Source organism: Urocitellus parryii, chromosome 3 (genome assembly GCF_045843805.1).
Source record: "Urocitellus parryii isolate mUroPar1 chromosome 3, mUroPar1.hap1, whole genome shotgun sequence".
NCBI lineage: Eukaryota > Metazoa > Chordata > Mammalia > Rodentia > Sciuridae > Urocitellus > Urocitellus parryii.
Window position 1 is genome coordinate 28,661,223 of NC_135533.1, and position 22,012 is coordinate 28,683,234.

The 22,012-nt window shown below is 34.4% G+C and overlaps 1 protein-coding gene across 1 annotated transcript in view; it reads right to left on the minus strand.

Annotated features, from left to right (window-relative positions):
* Positions 1-9,615: 9,615 nt before the first annotated feature.
* The window catches only part of Krit1 (KRIT1 ankyrin repeat containing), a 39,172-nt gene continuing 26,775 nt past the window's right edge, over positions 9,616-22,012 (minus strand). The window contains exons 13-17 of the mRNA XM_026413057.2: positions 17,027-17,193; positions 16,286-16,373; positions 15,487-15,693; positions 10,584-10,700; positions 9,616-10,085 (exon numbers count right to left, since the gene is read on the minus strand). Coding sequence (XP_026268842.2) covers positions 10,017-10,085; positions 10,584-10,700; positions 15,487-15,693; positions 16,286-16,373; positions 17,027-17,193 — 648 coding nt within the window. The 3' untranslated portion in view covers positions 9,616-10,016. The remainder of the gene's footprint in view (positions 10,086-10,583; positions 10,701-15,486; positions 15,694-16,285; positions 16,374-17,026; positions 17,194-22,012) is intronic.

The window sequence follows — 22,012 nt, forward strand, 5'->3', positions numbered from 1 at the left end:
GAGTTTGGGAAGCAGACCTGCCCTAGCGGCTTATTGGGGAGCGTGGGCCAGGAGAGGTAATTGCGCTTTGAAGAAGCTGCGCTGGTAATTGTGACCCTCCTTGTTCCCGTCACCTAAACAGCTGGATAAGTCAGGGTTACAACAAGATTTAGTTCCAGCCCAATATAACCGGAATACAATATTCATCAGAAACATGTACCATGTGGAATAGGAGCATGTAATTGAAGAAGTATATATAGAGGTCTTAGGGGAAAAACTTAAAAAGGTTTTGTTTGATTACAAGATTAAATAAATACGAGTTTTAGTATGAAAGAAATACTTTTTTTTTTTTTGTACCAGGGATTAAATCCAGGGGCGCTACCATTAAGCCATGTACTCAGCCCTTGCTCGGTCCTCAGGGTTCATTTAGATTAGAGACAGGGTCTCGCTAAGTTCCTTAGGGCCTCACTAAAATGCTGAGGCTGGCTTTGAACTTGCAATCCTCTTGCCTCAGTCTCCTGAGCCACTGGGATTATAGGTGCGCACCACCGAGCCCAACTGAAATAAAGTATTTTAAAGTGTCACTTGAATTTAAATTTTTTTCATTTGAAGAATTGTGCATTTATCTATGATATGCAAATTCTATATTCAACGATGTTAGCATTAGAATAAAATGTGTATTTCCTATTTCCAGTTATATATGTGCGTATATATATATTTGTTTTAATTAGTTATATATGAAAGTAGAATGCATTTTGACCCATCATACATAAATGGAGTCTAATTTATTTGTCTGGTTGTACATGATGTAGAATTATACAGGTCATGTAATCATATACCCACATAGGGTAATAGTGTCTGATTCATTCTACTATCATTCTTACCCCCATCCTCCATCCCCCTTTAATCCCCTCTGTCTAGTCCAAATTACCTCTATTCTACCCCCTCTTATTGTGAATTAGCATCCACATATCAGAAAACATTCAGCCTTTGGTTCTTTGGGATTGGCTTATTTTGCTTAGAATAATAATCTCCAGCTCCATCCACTTACTGGCAAATGCCATAGTTTCATTCTTCTTTAAGGATGAGTATTCCATTGTGTATATATACCACAGTTTCTTTACTCATTCATCTGTTGAAGGGCACTTAGTTTGGTTCCATAGTTTAGCTATTGTGACTAGAGCTGCTATAAACATTGATGTGGCTTTGTATTCAGATTTTAAGTCCTATGGGTATAAATGTAGGAGTGGGATGATTGGTCAAATGGTGGTTCCATTGCAAGTTTTCTTAGGAATCTCCATACTGCTTTCCATAGTGGTTGCACCAATTTGCAGACCTACCAGAAATCAAAAACTCTTCTGAGATTCCATTTCACTCTAGTCAGAAGGGCAATCATCAAGAATACAAGCAACAATAAATGTTGGTGAGGATGTGGGGAAAAAGGTACATTCATACAATTACTGGTAGGACTGAATTTATATTTTTGATGAAAAGTAAAAATGAGCACATATCACTATCAACATTTCAAGGTGATGTTTAATATATTCTTAGTGTTAGGACACATAGGGAAATGGTGTCTGATTCATTCTACTATCATTCTTAGTGTTAGGACATCTTCAATGCCTCATTTAATTTTTGCTTTGCATTTGCAGAAGCCCTTGTTCTCTGCAGGGCAAGAGACTGTGCCTGGGCTGGTGGCTGCCACTTGATAAAGAGACAGCCTTCCTTGTTAATAGGATTGTTGGCCCAAGGCTTTTCCTAGTCTTCTTTCCAGGTACCTCCAACTTGTTCTCAAATAATTTCTGGAGTCTGGATCACCATTATAGTTCACATCACCCCCAAATTTCAGTTTTGAATTTAAAGGTAAATAATGCAATTAACTTTGGAGAATTTATGAAATACAATGATACTTCCTTTTAGTATGCTATTCATGTGGATTGAATTTGCAAGGTTTTCATTTGCCTGAGTTGTCAATCTAACAAAACTTGGTAACTATTTGGAAATAAATATGTTAGTGTTCCAGAAGTCTGTGGATTATTATTACTATTTTTTTAAACAAAGGGCATTAAAAGCTGCTACTTAAGGTGCTTACCCCCTTTATTCAGGATAGGGAGAGGAGGGAAAAACCTTCTTAATCTTGATTTGGAAATCTGTATTACCCCCTTTAGAATACGAATAGCTTTTTTCCCTTTTCTTTTCACCTTTTACTCCTTTGTGTGTGTGTGTGTGTGTGTGTGTGTGTGTGTGTGTGTAATTGAACTCAGGGGCACTTGACCACTGAGATACATCCCTAGCACCCCCTCCCAGGCCCTATTTCTGTATTTTATTTAGAGACAGGGTCTCACTGAGTTGCTTAGCACCTTGCTGTTGCTAAGGCTGCCTTTGAACTCTTGATCCTCCTGCCTCAGTCTCCTGAGCTGCTGAGATGAGAGGAGTGAGCCACCATTCCTGGTTCACATTTTGCTCTTTTAAGAAAGAGCTTAAATACTAAGTTTATGACTTGTGGGATTATTGTTACCTAAGTATTGTCTCAAATTTTATTTAGAACTTGAAAGTAAAGTTTCAAAAATATTTTTGTCATGGTAACTCCTAAAATAGTGCTTAATCTATCTTGGAAATTTTCTATTTCTGAATCTTTCCTTGGTATATAATAATGTAAATGTGAAATGATGTATTCATTTTAATGACTGATTATAATTAAGGAAGGGGGAATGTTGTTAATTTTACTGCTTTTTAAACTATCATATTTCATAAAATATTATCTGGTAGATGAACAGTCATAAATTTAAAAATAGTGAATAACATGTAAGCCAAAGTTTTGATAAAATCCAACTTTTAATTACATAGTTAATTATTTGTTAGTGAATTGGCTGAAATAAAGACCTAGGCTGGTTTTTCTTTGTCTTAGTGGTTAGCTTGTACAAAACTAACTTTAATATTAATTGAATGCAAACAATCAAGAAAGGAAAGATGGCACATATTTTGACACTTGGATAAGAACTATTCATTCATTTTTCTATCTGAAGATGATTTATCTTTTCAGGTTTTTTCCTTTCCATTGTCTTATAGATACATATTCAGTAATTACAAACAAAATCATCAGCATCTATAAAATAACTGAGATACATGCTATTAAAACATCACGTATTTTTAGTCCCTAGCACCAAAAAAAAAAAAAAAATCACATAGCAGATTCCAAAAGTCAACAAACAATTTGCTAATTACTGGTTTGAGATTATATACTTGCTGTATTTGCTCTTATAATGAGTTCATGGTTGTCTTAGTTTTCTAATAATAATACAATATCATGGACTGAGTGCATTATAAAGAAAAGAGATTTATTTTGGTTCATAGTCCAGGTCCAAGGTCAAGGGGACATAACTGGTAATGGCTTTGCTGGCAGAGTACTGAGGTGTGATGGAGCAAAATATGTAAGAGGTCTGGGTCTGTAGCTCAGTGGCAGAGTGCTTGCCTAGCAGGTGTGAGGCACTGGGTTCAATCCTTAGCATGGCATAAAAAACTAAACAAATAAAGGCATGCTGTCTATCTACAACTATAAAAAGATATGGAAGAAACAGGGAGCAAGCACATATTATGTCTATGTTCAGGTCTCACAGCGTCCCTTTGTTTTTGTTCCAGGGATTGAACCCAGGGGCATTTAACCCCTCAGCCACATCCCAAGCTATTGGGATTACAGGTGTGCATTACCACACCTGGCTTGTTCCCTCTTTTTATAAAGCCATCAGTATTCAATTGGGGGGGCTTCATTGTGATGACTTCATCTAATTTTAATAATTTTCCATAGGCCCCACCTCTAAGCACCATAGTAGGATAAAGTTTCTGCCCTCCTTAATACCTCACAATGGAGATTAAATTGCAACAAGAGTTTTGGAGGGGACAAACCACATCAAAATCTTAGCAATGGCATGATTACATAATTCTGCAACAACTATATAATTTGCTATGCTCTGGGCAAGTTGTTTTAAAAATAATTGCTTTGTATATACTGCATTTTTAACAGTAAAATTTTCCATTTTTATGGTACTATTACAAAACTCTCTTCCCCTTTCAATTGTAGGACATAAAATTTACTTCCTAAGAAAGCAGGGGGAATTGTACCAGTTAAGCACTGTAAATGAGAAAATGGGAGCAACAGTTTCATCCCTAGGTTGTCCTCACAGGGGATCATCAGGTCAAAAGGAGTAAACATATTTTTAGACTGCTTTATCAGAAGATTGAACCAATTTTCAGTACCACTCAAAACACATTCTTCAGCATTGCCTCAGTCCTGTGCCATCGTTAACTTTAATTAATTTAATTGTATTATTCCTTACAATTTTAACTACTTTAATAAGGTCCTTCTGGCATTTTTGTTATCAAAGATTTCTATTTCCTCTTTTTTTTTTTTTTTTAAAGCTGTCGGCGTTTCTAAGCATACAGCTTCTCTGTTAATCTTTGACTAATCACTAAATAGAGTTTGGGAACTGACATCTATTTCTATTATATCTTTATGAATTTCTTCCAACCTTTATAGCAAGTTCTGATTCTTCCTAAAAATGTATTTTAAAACATGTAGAATTTCCTTTGATCAGTTTTGTCAATTTTGACACTATTTCAATCACCATCAGAATATTTTTCCTCTGCCCAAATTCTCTTACACTGCTTCTTCATATTCTGACATTCCCTTACTCTGATCCTTAATCTCTATTAACTACTATTTGCTTTCTAATGGATGCTCTGGCACACAACCTTTTGAGTCTGGTTTATTCAGTTGTCATAATCCCTTTGGGCTTAATCCTTGTGTTAATCAATAGTTTATTCCTTTTTATTGTTAAATAATATTCCACTGTATGGATATAGCTAAGTTTATTCACTCACCCAGAAAAAGACATTAGGATTGTTTGCAGTTTGGAATAGCTATGAATAATTATATTTCATAATGTAAAAATGTATTCTATAAACATTTGCATACAGATTTATATGTGAACATGTTTTGATTTTTGCATAAATACCTGGGTAGGAATGGAAAGCTGTGTATTATAATTGGTATATTTTTAACTTGTAAGAAACTACTTTGAACCATTTTCCAAAATGGTTGTGCCATTTTGCTTTCCTATTAGCTGAGTTCCGGTTGCTCCAAATCCTGATTCTTTTGCTTTCCTTTTGATATTTTATTATGTATATCTAAAAAACATTTAAACATCTTTTCACCTCTCATATCCTTTAAAAAATCCACAAATGAATGTCCTGACACTAAAATATGCTAGTTTTTCTAATGATATTAAATATTAACTTAATACTTAATTTTTGTCCATTTAAATTTAAAAAAAAATTTTTTTAGTTGTTGGTAGACCTTTATTTTTTTATATGAGGTGCTGAGAATCAAACTCAGTGCCTCACACATGCCAGACAAGTGTAATAACATTGAGCCACAGCCCCAACCCTTCCATTTAAATTTTATTGGTTATTCAGTATGCAGAATAGTGTCAGGCTGTTTCCCTTCCATTTTGCCATCCATTTGTCCTAAAAAGATGCTGTGTGGATTGCCATACCTTTCTCTGTTTTTCAAATGTTGGCATTTTTCTGGCTCTGTCTTCTTCCTGTGTGGTTTTACATCTGTATTTGGAGTTTCTTTTCTTTTCTTTTTTTGGTATCAGGGATTGAACCCAGGGCGCTTAAACCAAGCCCCATCCCCAGCCTGTTCTATATTTTATTTAGAACAGGGTCTTGCTAAGTTGCTTAGAGCCTTGATATGTTGTTGAGGATGGTTTTGAACTCCAGATCTTCCTGCCTCAGTCTCCCGAGCTGCTGGTGTCTACCATTGCACCCGGCTATATTTGGAGTTTCAACTGCCATGTCCTGTAAAGCCTTTGAGCTTTAAGCCTGGGAATTCTGTTGTCTGTAAGGGCCAACGGTTTTTCAAAATATTGATTCATTTCTCTCCATTGTCATTACCTTAGGTTAGACAGAGACAGAGCATACTGTCTTGCTCAGAACACCCACTTCCAGCTGTTCACTGATCCAGGATGATTTTTTTTTTTTTTTTTATTGCAGATGGGCTGGGGATATAGCTCAGTTGGTAGAGTGCTTGCCTCACATGCACAAAGCCATGGGTTCAATCCTCAGCACCACAAGTAAATAAATAGTAGATGGACACAATATTTTTATTTATTTTTATGTGCTGCTGAGGATTGAACCCAGTGCCTTACCTGTGCTAGGCAAGCATTCTATCACTGAACAAGAACCCCAGCCCCCAGGGTGATCTTTTAATATGCGAATCTGAGCTAGTGAAGTCCTAAAGGATCCAAGGTCTCATTGGCAGGGAACACAATAGCTTTTGATATTTGGTCTTTTATTCACAAATCTCTCCAGCTACTTCTTTTTTGCCCAATGTCTCAATTCAGAAGTAGGACTATCAGATTTTGAATTCTGACTCTCCCATATAGTTTTTTACCTTATATAAGTAAAAAAGCCTCTCCATATTCAATTGTATTCAAAGCTATATGTTATATAAAAACGAAAACATTATGTCACTATAGGAACTTTGGCTCCTAAGCTTTTAAAATACTATAAAACAAATCTCTCATGCTTTTATATAACCATAATATCATGTTTCTGATTCACTTATACTCTAGAGTCAGACCACTTAGATATATGAATCTCAGATCCAGCACTTATATTATGCTTTATTTATTTTTGTGTGGTGCTGAGTGAAAGGCGAGTGACTCATCAGAGACGAAAATTCAACCAAGAGATTTTATTGGGTGTGTGTGGAGGGGGCGGCTGCCCTAAGAAAAGGAGAGGAAGAGAGCAGCAGCCTGAGCCTCTCTCCTCAAGAGACAGAAACTTAAGTTCAGTGGGAGAAACCCAGAAGGGGGAAATGAAACCAAAAGGCAAGGTCTCCCACACACCCAACACTGAGGATCAAACCCAGCACTCTACTGAGCCACAACTCCAGCCCTACTATATTCTCTTTGGCAAGTGACTTCTCTGCTTTTCCTATTTGTAAAATGAGAACAAGAGTATCTGCCTCATGGTAATTATTGTGAGGAATAAATGGATTAACATACCTATAAATGCATCAAATGATGTTGGGCATCATTGTGTTAATTATTATTTGAACAATGGGGGAAATAAGTTCTTAATTTCCGACCTGTCTAGGTGCTCTTCTAATGAATCTTTTTTTAAAAAATATTTTTAGTTGTAAGATAGACACAATACCTTTATTTTATTATTTTATGTGGTGTTGAGGATCAAACCCAGTACTTCACAAGTGCTAGGCAAATGATCTACCACTGAGCTACAACCCAAGTCATCCAATGAATTTTGAGCAAACCAGAGCGTCCTTTCATCATGGAAATTAGCACAATATATTAAAACTGGTTTGTTTTTCACTCATACCTTAAGATGATTGAAAGATATTTCTTTGCTTCAAGCACTCTGGCCTCTAAAAACACCTAGGGTTTGCCCCTTATCTTAGAACCTTTTCAGTCTGCCTACCACTCTCTCTCCAAATACCATACATGACTTCAAATTTCAAATATGCCCAGTCAAGTATTCTGACTTTGCATATGAACAGACATTAAATGATACTCATATCATCACAGATGGATTTTTGTTGAATGTACTTTTCTGTATGCACTTAAACCAATTTCTTAGAATAGCAAAATAATTTATATTTTTTCCATTTTCACTTTGCTGAAATTATTTTTATTGAAAACATTTTTCTTCATAAATCATAAGGCTAGAAAATGATTCAATGATCAGCTTATGCAAACATCAAATTCTTCCGGTAATAGTTTTTGGCACTAAGTTCCTCAGGATCAAATTAAAATCTAAATTTTTTTGATACAATTCTTCTATTAATTTGGTCAAGAACTGTGGAGGAAATTTTAATTTGTTGAATATTTCTATCAAGTCTAATTTTTTTTTTTGTAGTAGGGATTGAACTCAAGGCAAGAGTGCTTTTCCACTGAGCCACACCCCCTTTTCATTTTTTGAGATAGAATCTCACTAAGTTGCTTAGGACCTTGCTAAATGCTGAAGCTGGCTTTGAACTTGCCATCCTCCTGCCTTAGCCTCTGGAGCCACTGGGATAATAGGCATTCGCCACCTCTCCCAGTGGTATACAATTTTTAATCTTACAGTTCTTCAGTTAAATTTATCTCTAATACATTTATTATATGCAGCAACAGCTATTCTGTTTTTATTTTTATAACTGAAATTCATTTATTGTTATTTGAATAAACAACTGTTTGAATTCATAACTTACCTAAACATGGAGAAAACTGTAATCCCCTCATGAGTTGTCGAGGACTGTCCTTGGGTCAAAACATCTTATATTTCTTTTCCCATTCCAACTGTCATCACACACTTAACGCCTGCTCATATCTCAGATGCCAAATCAAGCATCATTTATTTGCTCCAGGAAGACTCCGGATCCCTAAGACTAGACAAAGTTCCTCTCTGTGCTTAGATTGTACATTTTAATCTTCTTTTATTACAATTAGTATAGTGTACAATTATATATTTCCATAAATATTTATTGTTTCCCTTGATAAACTCCTGAAGGCAGAGACTTTATTTATTAGATCCCTGGTACAAATCCTTTTTTTTTTTTAATCCTCAATACGTCTCACTAATACTAGGCATTCATTAAAGTCGTTTAGATCTCCCCATTATTGTTTTACTTCTGGATTGTTATACCTTGACAGTTAAAGATCAATTTTTTTTTTCTCACTCTAATTTTGAAAAAAAAATTGGGTTGGGGGGGTACCGGTGATTGAACTCAGGAGCATTCGGCCACTGAGCCACATCCCCAGCCTGATTTTGTATTTTATTTAGAGACAGGGTCTCACTGAGTTGCTTAGTGCCCTGCCATTACTGAGGCTGGCTTTGAACTCTTGATCCTCCTGCCTCCACTGGGATTACAGGTGTGTGCTGCTGTGCCCAGCTAATTTTGAAAATTGATCCCAACATCTCCATATTGGGGACTGAGCACAGGGGTGCTCTACTACTGAGTTACATCACAGGATTTTTGTATTTTAGACAGGGTCACATTAAATTGCCCAGGCTGGCCTTGAACTTGCAAGCTGAGATTATAGGTGTGTGCCACAATGCCCTACTGGAAAGTTGATAGTTTCTAGCCTTTAAACAGTATATTATTTATTTAGCTCCTCATTTCTGATATCAATAAATGAAACAACCAGATATTTGGTGATCTATTTCCTAATATAAAGCCAATATAAATAAGCCATTAAACCAACTCATAAAAATACACTATGGATTTTACAAATGTAACTACCAACATCCATAGATTGTTATTAAAAATGAATGTCTGTACATATGTGTGCTTGTGTTATCAGTGGTATAATTATGCAAATTTAATATAAATCCATTGCTGGGTCTGGAATTATTTCAACAGGAAAAAAAAACTTTAAGAAAATATTCCCAGTCCCCAATACTTCTTAAGTTTTTAAGAGACACCCAAGTAATTATGATGCAAGAGGTTCAACAACAATACTTTAAGAAATACCTTATACTAGATACACCTTTTAGCAAAGACTTATAAACATACTGAGCAATGTTTATAGGCTACAGAAAAATGTTTTAAATAACAGTGGCATATGGTCCAAGTAGAAAATACATTTTCTTTATTCAAAGCATGTTGACTTCATGTTTCACACAAAGCTATACCAAAGCTACATTTTAATTTCATCATATTCCACTCCAAATTCTTTACCATTTACCAAAAATAACTTTTTTATAAAGCTTACTATTTTGTCTAATATTATACAGATTATCAATCTATATTTTTTGTGTGTGTTTCTCTCAAAAATTAAAATAGCTTATAAGGATATAATATAAAACTAACTGGTATATTACACACCAAACATAAGTACAGATTCTGTACAATGTAACAGTATACATACATATTACAAGAGACTAATGCCTTGTTAAAAGTAATATTTTAAGAAATCTTTCATGGAAAAAACTCTGCATTATAAAACGTGGCTTGGGTACCAGCTATTTTCCTTTCATGAGTTTCTTTCAGTGGGCATTAACTGTCCATTTAGCTTCATTAACAGTTTTACCACCAGACCAGCCTATAAAGTAAAACATATGTTAACAATAAATATCAAACAATCAAGAATGTTTAAAGAATACACATGGCAGTGGGCAGTTATCTACCTAACTTGAAAGGGAACTTTCTTGTTAAGAGGTAGTCTCTCAAGAAGTTGAACTCAGGGAGAATTTACTCAGGCTTTTTGAAAAGATTTAAGAAGTGACTTGCTGAACACAACTAGTAGCTCAGGATAGGATACTAGAAGAGGAGGGAAGGACTACCTAAAACCTTGGTAGAAGAGACAGGGAATACTAATCAGAATTAAAAGAAATGGCACAATAAAGAGATTAATTGTCATAAATTTGAAATGAATTAGTTAAGTTTCTGGTTTTCTTTGCTTAGGAAAGGCCTTTCATTTTTCCCTTTAAATTTCATCTAATATTAGAAGTTTTTCTTTAAAAAGGATTATGGATTATGTCACTTAAAAATAACTTTACTAGTATAACTGTTTAGTCCAAAATAATTGATAAATGCTTACCTGTTTTGTATGTACAATAAAGCTCATTTTATTCTCCATACTATGGATCTGAAAACAGGTATCAGCATCTCCCAATTGCCACATAAAACAACCATACTTAAGACTGATGAGTAAAGCCTGCAAAATAATTAAGAATCATTGTATTAATTAAAGTACATATTAAAAACAACTATCTTCCCTTACTGTCCACACTTATCTAGTAAGTTCTAAACATTATGGTTTTGAGTATGATCATATAATCCATTCAGAATGCCACACTAACCTCACACAACCTGTGGCACAGAACCTGGATGAGCAATGATATTCTTTTAATGATGTCCAACTTAGGGCTGGGGCTGTATCTCAGTGGCAGAGTGCTTGCCTAGCATGTCCAAGGCACTGAACATCATATATAAATAAAGTAAAGTCATGCTGTCCATCTACAACTACAAAAAAATGTAAAAAAAAAATTTTTAAAAAAGATGCCCAACTCATTAGTGACTTTCAAAATAATGAAATGTACTGCAAACTTTTTTTTCCCCTGCAGTTAAGAACAGCCTCTTTAATTTACTCAGTACTTTTCTTTTAAAACAATCAATTCCAATCAAACATGGTATTAATTTACTTGAGTGTATATTATATATAATTTTTAAAAAATCTTGTTTTAAAATCTTCTTTTAAATATTCACATGGTACTTTCAAATCTGAAATTTATGCAACAGGGGAAACAGGATGACTTAGGCAATTTTTACACCACTAAAATAAGTACACAGACATATGTATTGTAAAAATAAGCATAATTATAAAAATTAGTAATCAATCTTTCATAAATTTAACAGAACTATTTTAAAAAATCAATATTACAGTAATCCATTCTTTGATTTTTCTTAACAATGCTGTATTTAAGTAGGCACACAGAAAGTATTTGTGCTATACTTTAAAATACATATGTTTAGGCCAGGGGTAGCACATGCCTGTAATCTCAGCAACTTGTGAGGTTGAGGCAGGAAGATTCCAAGTACCAGGTTAGGCTCAGCAATTTTGTGAGACCCTGTCTCAAAATAAAATATAAAAGGCTGGGCCTAACCTGGAACTTGGAGAGTTAGAGGGTCTCAGATTTCAATCCCCAGTACCAAATATATATGTATATATGTATGAATGGTTAGGAACATTAGCAATCTATGAGTAACAATTCTTAGAATATTGACCGTAAATAATAAACTAAGCATATGCCAAAAAGATAATTGTTTAAAATTATCTTTAAATTAAAATCTTTAAAAAATCTTTAAAAAATATTTTTAGTTGTAGATGGACACAATACCTTTATTTTGTTTATGTAGGTTTTTTTTTTTTTTTTAAATGTGGTGCTGAGAATCAAACCCAGTGCCTCATGCATGCTAGACAAGTACTCTACTGCTGAGCCACAACTCGAGTCCAGTTTGGGGCACTTTTAAAGTAAGGTTATGTAAATAAAACATGGTATTAATTTACTTGAGTATATATTATATATAGTTTAAAAAAAATCTTGTTTTAAAAAAGCCATCCACATCATATTGCAAATTTTACAGACAGAATATGCTAAAATACTACTTACCAACATACAGACTGAAACATTTATTCAAGATATAATACCTTAAACCAACTATCTTTTACATTACTTGAAATCTCTTTACCTAAAGTCAAAAAATGGTCCATTAAAATGGCCTCAAAACAGTTTAATATGCAGAAAAAAAAACCCTGTGGTACAGCAACTTTCAGTTGTACAGAGGTCAGATTTCTAACAAAAGTTATTACTGAGTCCATAAGTTAAAGATAAAAGTTTTGTGGTTAAAGGACAACATGCAGTGAGGAAGAATTCTTGAGAAACCCCAAATAGTAAGCAGTTGAATGGAACTGAGGAGCAGAGTCCAAATGATAATTTTAAGTGATAAGTCTACTCCAGAAGGAAAAAGGAGTCCTCATTATGACAAGGTGCTCAGTAAGGAAAGTCAAAAATCATAATAGTTGAGAACAGGGACAGTTGAGAACAGAAAAAGGCACAGAGTAGCACATAGATGACCAGCAGAGAGGAGAAACAATTATATTGATAACTGATTATGTAGAATGGTACCAGGTGGGTGTTTAAACAACCAATTCCAACCAGAAGGGCATTATGGTCAATATAAATCAACATCAGCAAGTGATAATCTATTGTTTTGTGGTAATGGCATTTATTAAGGTTGAAGACATATCAACAAGTACAGTTCAGCTGTGAAGAATGCAACATATTCACTACAGTAAAACACTGAGCCACGATTTTAAGTGAATAAACACTGCATTTATCTATTCAATAGTGTTTACATTTTATGTAGGCAGAACAGACAAATCTTTGACAAGCACATGAAATTGGCTGAGTTATATTTTCTGATGGGCAACTTCCATTATTTCAAAGAGAAAGAAGATATAGAAGGTAGAAGTAATTGATATAAAAAACATAGTTATATTCTGTGGCTTTGCCTGAGAATTAATCTCTGAGGCTAATGTATCCCATTTGGTGTTTTAAATTCAAATTAAGGTATTTTTACAGATGAAGGTGTTTATTTTAATGAAGCTGTTCACATTCAACCATAGTACATCTTGCTGAATCTAAGACAAGCGAGGACAACCTGGTTGTTTCTACCTTTGATAACCGGAAAATATAATCATCTTAAAGCTTTTGAAAGTGCCATATATTTATCAGTGGCTTATGCAGGGACAGAAAGCATGTTTACATTTTGGTTCAATCATCTTTTTATATACTCAAGGATAGTATTCCTATTTATTTTTCTAGAAGCTGAACATATTATCCTGAAAAAGCAATCTGTTAATAATATAGCTAACATTCCCTGTCTACTAGTACTATCTCACTTATTCAACTTCTGGACCAGACTGTTATTTACAATATAAATATTTTAAGGTATTGTTAAACTACCTTATGAATACTATATATATATATTACCATCCAGTTCCATGAATAAAAATTTGTAAATGTTGGTATAAGATGCTCTATATAAATAACAAAGAAAAATTTCCTGAAATGGAGGGGGTAATTTCTCCTTCATTTAACAAGTTTAGAAATGAAACAGAAAAGTGCTATAAGTTTTATAAGCAGTAGTGTATTTTATGTAAACAAAAAAAATTTTTTTTTTTTGGTGGTGCTGGGGATTGAACCCAGGGCCTTGTGCATGTGAGACATGTACTCTACCAAAAGTACCACCAAACAGTAACAAATTTCTGAGCTATATCCCCAGCCCCGCAAAATAGTTTTAAAAGAAAATAAGCAAAAGACCCCAAAGCAAGCTGGCTTATAAGGGTATTCAAGAAATGAAATTCAGGTCAGTAACTGAAGTCAGACTTTATTCTGCTCCATTTCCCTAAATCTTCTCTAGTCCCATCCACAGGTTTATCTGACAACTTCATTAAATAATGCTGCCCATAAGGATGATCCTGAGTTAATACTAAATAATTATGACTGGGATAATTTAAAAAGTTATGTGATTATCATAATAAAGACTTATAAAAATTAGGAAAAGAAAAATTAAATTTATTAGCACATTTCCCAATCTAAAATGTGTTTTTAAAATGCACAAGTTTGGCTGGGGCTGTAACTCAATGGCACAGTACTTGCCTAGCATGGGACAATCCTCAGCACCACATAAACAAATAAGATAAAGGTATTCTGTCCATCCACAACTATAAAATATATTTAAAAAAATAAAAAATAAAATGCACAGGTTTAGTTTACATTAATTGATTTGGAAAATGGTCTATTCTTGGCAAATCTGAGTTAACAAATTAGATTTGATTTTTATTTTCTTCTTATTATAAACTAGTCATCCATCCTGCTTAAATGTGTGAAGTGTTAAAAATAAATGACAAACCTATATTTTATATCATAATAAATTTGATTAGAAAAAGATGCAAGCATCAAACAGTAACAAATTTCTGACTGGAGTGCTTTTTAGAGTTCTAATGGATATTCTAAGCTTCACATTATCCCCCAAGAGCTTCTTATAACTAGTCCCAATTTTCAAAATGAAGCCCTTGTATCAGATATATTTTTCTTTTTTAATTCTGCATTTTCCATTTAAACCCACTTGATATTTTAAATAGGTTATTATAATCACACAGTAAAAAACTTTTGACTTGCAAGATGGTGTTATTATGTTTGTGACCATTCCTAAGATTCCTATGTTGAAATTTTAACCCCTAGTGTGACCAATGTGATGGTAGTAGATGTATAGCCTTTGGAAGATAATTAGGTCACCAGGGTAGAGCCCTCTTGAAGGGGATTAGTGCCCTCATAGAAGGGTCCCCAAGAGCAACCAAGAAAAAGGCCTTTTCCAGAAGCTGACCATACCGATGCCTGATCTCCGACTTCTAGTTTCCAGAATTGGGAAATAAATTTCTATTGTTTATAAGCCATTTAGTCTAAGGTACTCTGTTATAACAGCCTGAACTCAGATAGGTACATATTGAAAAGTCTCCCTTCTAACTCCAGTTCCCAATTACATGTGTCCCTTCTCAAAAGGCTTCAAACATTTTTTTATGTATACAACATGTTCTTCAGGTAAAAATAGTCTCAACCTCCTTCCATTTTTATACCAATTGTAGCATATTACATGTGGTTTGGCACCATTTTCACTAAATATACTGTGTAAATATATTACTATACACAAAAATACTCCATATACCTAAGATATTCCAATCAGGAATGTATTTAATTAATGTTAAAACTCCTTACTGGAAGTCATTTAGTCACACGCCTCCCCCAGCATTATTTGCAATGAATGAAACTTCAATGAAAACTTATACATATATGCTATTTCTAGATTCTTCACATAGGCTGGTACTGTTAGTTTAGTAGTTATATGACATGACTGGTCAAAAACAGCTAAAAATATACCTTAGTTTCCATGTTGAGGAGATGAAGTCCTTTTATATTTACTCCTACATACACAGGGATGACTTTATGATTGCTGGGGCTTGCTTTTGTAAATATCTGTCCTGTGAAAAAAGCTGCTCCATATGTAGGAATTTCCCAACAATTCTGTAAGAACATGCGCTGCAGGTGATGCATTTCTTTACTGACACCTTCACTTGTACTAAGATTCTAAAAACAATTACAAATAAAAGAGACATGAAAGAGAATTACAAGTATGATAATCCAAACAGGCCAACTACGCAGTTTCTTAAATCAAGGTTTTTCCCAAAGAATGAAATTATGGCACATTATCATAAGAGTACTTTTTCTTTTTATAATATTTTTAAAATACCTTTTATTTTATTTGTTAATTTTTTGTGGTGCGGGGAACAAACCCAGTGACTCATGCATGCTAGGCAAGTTGTCTACCTCTAAGCCACAACCCCGGCCCTCTTTTTATAATCTTAATATTAAAAAAAAATATGCTGAGGTCTAAAAATATAATTTGTCTATTCCATTAATTTTAAGTGCCTCATGGGCAGGGATAGTATATTATTTCAAAATTTTATTCCTATCCTTTACCAAAATATTCAGCACATAGATGTAAAAGATTCTACATTACTATCTTGCTATTTTCAGTTCCGGACATTGTAAACCAAAAGATCCATTTAGAAGTTCAGGACTATGAGTTTACAATACCTATGTTTAAAAGATTAATAACACTTAACAAAATATCAAGTAGGCTATAAAAATGTCTTTTTATTTTCATTAAACAGCTTACCTTATATTCATGAAGAATTCGATTTGTCCAGTGTGGTGCCTTACTTTTTAGTTTGGTAATAGGTACAATGGATTTTAGATTTTCTTCACTGTAAGCACACATGCAAACATCCTTTAAGTCATCTTTGGTACTCAAGTACACTAATCCCTCTGTAACAGATGGCTTTAAATGACACAATTTTTAAACTGAAAAATACTGCTTTAAAAATTAGAGAACTCAAAAATTTTAAGAGTTCAAGTTGTGGGAAAATGTCACAACGTCACAACATTTGTAATAGAGAATGTTTCTTCTTTCAAGAGCCAGAAAATGTTTTTGAAAGTTGAAAAGCACAATAAACAAACTTTAGATGTGCTCAAATCTCAGTGTTTTCTCTGAAAGATTGAACATGATTTTAATTTTTATAGTAGGATGTCTAAGTGCATCTGCCTTATAAAATTTTTTACTACTTATTCAAGTCAGGTTTTAGTGAACTTATTTAAACATACAGTAAAGAAAGATTAAAAAAATAAATATGAAGTATATCAAAATAAAAATCAAACATAAGAAAAATAACTTTGGAAAATAAAACTTTAAGAATGCTTTATTACAGAAGCTGGAGTTTGTTTGTTTTCCCTTTCATTCTGTTTGCATTATTTAATTCCAAATCAATGTATAAAAATGTTCTAATAAAACTTCAAAACTTTCTTGGTTAGATAGAATCTTTAGCATAGCACAAGACCATACACAGCATTAAATACTTACTTTAGGAAACCTTGCTTGTGTTTCTTACTTTCATAATTTCCATACACTATTTGCAACAGCAGGCTTGCCAATGTTATCAGTTTAGCATCAGGAGCTGTATAAAAGCCCTTTAATAAATTATATCTGGCTTCATCAAAGAGAATAAGAATAGCCAGTGGATCCTCAATCTTAAAAGAAAAAGTATAATGTGGTTATCAGGCTACAATTTCCTTTTAAAAATATACAGCTTGTCACTGTATAATAAAGAAAAAGCAGAAATTGCACATTTATACATCAATGAACTGTTACTGCTTTAGAGCAGAAGTTGTGGAAACTTTTTCTAAGGGCTAAATAGTAATATTTTAAGCTTTGTGGGCCATATAATCTCTGTTGCAACTACTCAACTTTATCATTATAGTATAAAAGCAGCTTTAGGCAATACTTAAATAAGTGGTATGGCATACAACTTTTTGTAAAGATACTCAATTTGAATTCCAGAAAATTTTCACATGATTTAAATTTTATTCTTTACATTTTTTAACCATCATAAAATATAAATATGCATTCTTAGCTTTTAGGTTATACAAAAATAGGAAACAGGCAGGATATGATCATGACTATAGTTTGATAACCCCGATTGACCATCTAATAATATTACCTTCAGTTTATGGATATATATGAACTCTAGCACTAAATCTTTATATTCATAAAAATATTTTCTATTACCTATATTTATACACTGTATTAGTGAAGACATAAAAAGGAAGTATATCAATTCCAAGAAGGACAAATGTACTTTAAAATGCTTGTCTTATGGGTTTTCTTTCTTTTTTTTTTTTTTAACTAGGGATTAAATCCAGGGGTGCTTAACCATCGAGCAACATCCCCAGCCCTTTTTTTATATTTGAGAGACAGGGTCTCACTGAGTTGCTTAGGGCCTTACTAAGTTGCTGAGGTTGGCTTTGAACTCATGATCCTCCTGCTTCAGCCTCCTGAACTGCTGGGATTACAGGCCTGCACCACTGCACAATAGAATATTACTCAGCCTTAAATGAAATTATGGCATTTGCAGGTAAATGGATGAAGCTAGAGAATATCATGTTAAGTAAAATAAGCCAATCGCCCAAACCAAAAGGCCTAATGTTTTCTGATAAGCTTATGTTGATCCATAGTTGAGAATAGGTAGGGAAGAATGAAGGAACTTTGGATTGGGCAGAAGGGAGTGAGTGGAAGGGTAGGGCTGTGGAGATGGGAAGGGGGTAGAATGAAACATTATTACCCCTATATACATGTATAATTACTCTATTGGTGTGACTTGCACCATGTATAGCCAGAGGAATGAGAAGTTGTGCTCCATTTGTGTAAAATGTGTCAAAATGCATTCTACTCTCCTGTATAACTAATAAGAACAATTTAAAAAAATTTTTTTAAAGCTTGTCTTAAAGGAAACATTTTTTATATTACCTGAATAAAGATTTTTGTACTTAGGAAGGAATAATATTAAAAGCATAGTTTGCTGGGTGCACATCTCTAATACTACTAGAGCGAGACCATTGGCAGCAGCAGCACCTGCGAAGAACTTTTGGCCACTGGCCAGAGCAGAAATTACAGATGCTGCTGGAACACAGGACACGCAGTAGCTTCTCATGAGTAGGAACTCTGGCCGTCACTCCCATGTAGACCCCCGCATCTACCAATGTGGGGCTATCCTAGTCACCGCTACCTTAGGACTCTGCAGCAGCAGACATAGTCCCCTACTTGCAGAAGCCTGCCTGCGCCTGCGAACATCACACAGGCTCTGAAGTCAGCCAACTGCCACATGATAGACGCCACAGAACTTGTCTCTGAACTCATTGTCCAACTCCATCGCTCAGCTCCCCTGACCTGATCTGACACCCCATCATTGAAAGATGGTGCCTCCATCTTCGACACCTTCATCACAGTCTTCAGCAGGGGCAATTCCCAGTTTAGAACTCCAGATGGCCAGGTACCCAGTTTCAAACTCCTTCTCCCCAGCATCTGCTACCCCCGCACAGTGACACCCCGGTTACCTTCAACATCCTGAGGGCAGAATACCAGCTAATAACAGACAATCCCACCCATTGGATGAGAAGAGAAGCAGAAAAGATACCCATCTCCAACCAAAACAATCCCTGTTTCTTCCTTCAAGATTTTTTTTTCTTCTCCCTCTCTATTCTCCTATCCTCACATCCCCAACATATATGAAATCAAGTACTTTGCATGAACTGGGACTTTGAGAACTAGGATTCTGAACAGTATATTATAGTTGTGTTATATATTCTATTTTTTCTTTTTTCCCCACCAATTTCTACTATTTTCACGGTTTTTTATTTTTCTTAATATATATGTGTGTTTGTATTAAGTACTCTCCTGTCTTCCTACTTACTTGTCTACCCCAAATTACTTCCCCTTCCTTCTCCTGCTACTAATCTTCCTCTTTAGATTTCTCTTTCACACTTCCTAAGATAAAATAACTCTATATCTTTACCTCTTACCTCCTCAGCATATCATTCTACTCCTCATCCCTGGTTCTTTGTCCACCATCAGAATATATAAATCCTTTTAGAAACTTACAGAGTATACTGCAGATAATAATTGAATTCACCACTTCTGTACATTGTGACCAAACTATAAACATCTTAATAGCAAACATTTGTTTTTAGGGTGCATATTATTTATATTAGGATCTGTTAACATTGTCCTTCACCTCAAAGGAGTGGTATTGGATTCCTATCGAGGCACTATAAGCCTATAGGGTAAAAATGGTAACACTTTGGATCCACAGTTCTAGAAGGGAAGACACACAAGCAATATGAAAAGACAAAGGAAGAAAGTGCCCCAAACAATTCAAGATAACCCACTATTAGAATCCTTGGCCAGGGGCTGGGGTTGTGGCTCAGTGGTAGAGCGCTTGCCTAACATGTGTGAGGCACTGGGTTCGATCCTCAGCACCACATAAAAATAATTAAATAAAATAAAGGTCTGTCAACAAATAAAAAGATTAACAAAAAAAAGAATCTATGGCCAGCACAGCATAAGAAATGATGGAGAAGGAGTTCAGGATGTATAAAATGAAAATGCTCCGCAAATATAAAAAAAAAAGATATAAGAAAGCAAATACAAGCAGCAAAAGATCATTTTGTCCATGAGCTACAAAAACAAATGCAGGAAGAAAAAGATTACTTCAATAGGGAGACAGAGGCTCTAAAACAAACAAGCAAACAAACAAAAATAAAAGAAACAGTAAACCAAATTAAAAGTTCAATTGAAAACATCACCAATAGATTAGACCACTCGGAAGAAAGGACTTCAGACAATGAAAACAAAATATATAATCTTGAAAAGAATGTAGACTACACAGTGAAAATGGTAAGAAACCATAAGAAGAACATCAAGAAATATAGGATAGCATGAAAAGACTAAACTTAAGAGTTACCAGAATAGAGAGAAATGAATTACAGTAGATGGGGTAGAGAGAGAAGATGGGAGGGGAGGGGAGGGGGGATAGTAGGGGATAGGAAAAGTAGCAGAATACAACAATTACTAATAGGGCATTATGTAAAATTGTGGATGTGTAACCGACGTGATTCTGCAATCTGCATTTGGGGTAAAATTGGGAGTTCATAACCCACTTCAATCTAATATATGAAATATGATATGTCAAGAGCTTTGTAATGTTGTGAACAACCAATAAAAAAAAAATTAAAAGAGTTACCAGAATAGAGGAAGGCACAGAGTTCCAAACCAAAGGAATGAGCAATCTATTTTATGAAATAATATCAGAAAGTTTTCCAAACATGAAGAATGAATTGGAAAACCAAATTCAGGAGGCCTACAGGATGCAAATGTACAAAATAACAAGAGATCCACACCAAGATGCATTATAATAAAAATGCCTAAAATACAGAATAAGGAGAAAATATTGAAAGCCACAAGACAAAGGAATCAGATTACATATAGGGGGAAACCAATTAGATTATGTGCAGATTTTTCAACCCAGACCCTGAAAGCTAGAAGATCCTGGAATAATATATATCAAGCTCTGAAATAAATGGATGCCAACCAAGAATCTTATATCCAGCAAAATTAAGCTATAGATTTGATGATAAAATAAAAACCTTCCATGATAAACAAAAGTTAAAAGAATTAAAACTCGAAAGCCTGCAGTATAGAACATCCTCGGCAAAATATTCTATAAAGAGGAACTGAAAAACAACAATGAAAATCAGCAAAGGGAGGTATTACACTAAAGGAAAAAACTAGTCGAAGAGGACGACCTTCCCCAATAGAGGAGGACTGTTCTTTGGTCAAGGGTATACAAGTAGCTGCCCTCCCCTGCTAGAACCTCCAAACAAGCTCTCAATAATAACCCTGAATCTTAATGGCCTAAACTCACCAATCAAAAGACACAGACTGGCAGATTGGATTAAAAAAAAGACCCGTCAATATGCTGCTTCCAAAAGACTCATAGGAAAAGACATCCACAGACTGAAGGTGAAAGGTTGGGGAAAAAAATCACACCACTCACATGGACTGCGGAAGCAAGCAGGGGTTTCTATCCTCACATAAAATAGACTTCAAGCCAAAGTTAATTAAAAGGGATCAAGAAGGATATTTCATACTGTTTACAGGAAACATTCATCAACAAGTCACAGCAATAATAAATTTATATGTCCCAAACAATAGAGCATCTTCGTTCATCAAACAAAGTCTTCTCAGGTTCAAGAGTCCTAGACCACAACACAATAATTCTGGATAACTTTAACACACCTCTTTTACCACTGGATAGATCATCCAAACAAAAGCTGAAAAAAGAACCTGTAGAGCTCAATAACACAATCAATAACTTAGACTTAACTGATATATATATAGAATATTACATCTTTCAATGAATGAATACTCTTTTCTTCTCAGCAGCACATGAATCCTGCTCTAAAATAGGTCATATACTATGCCACAAAACAAGTCTTAGCAAATATAAAAAAG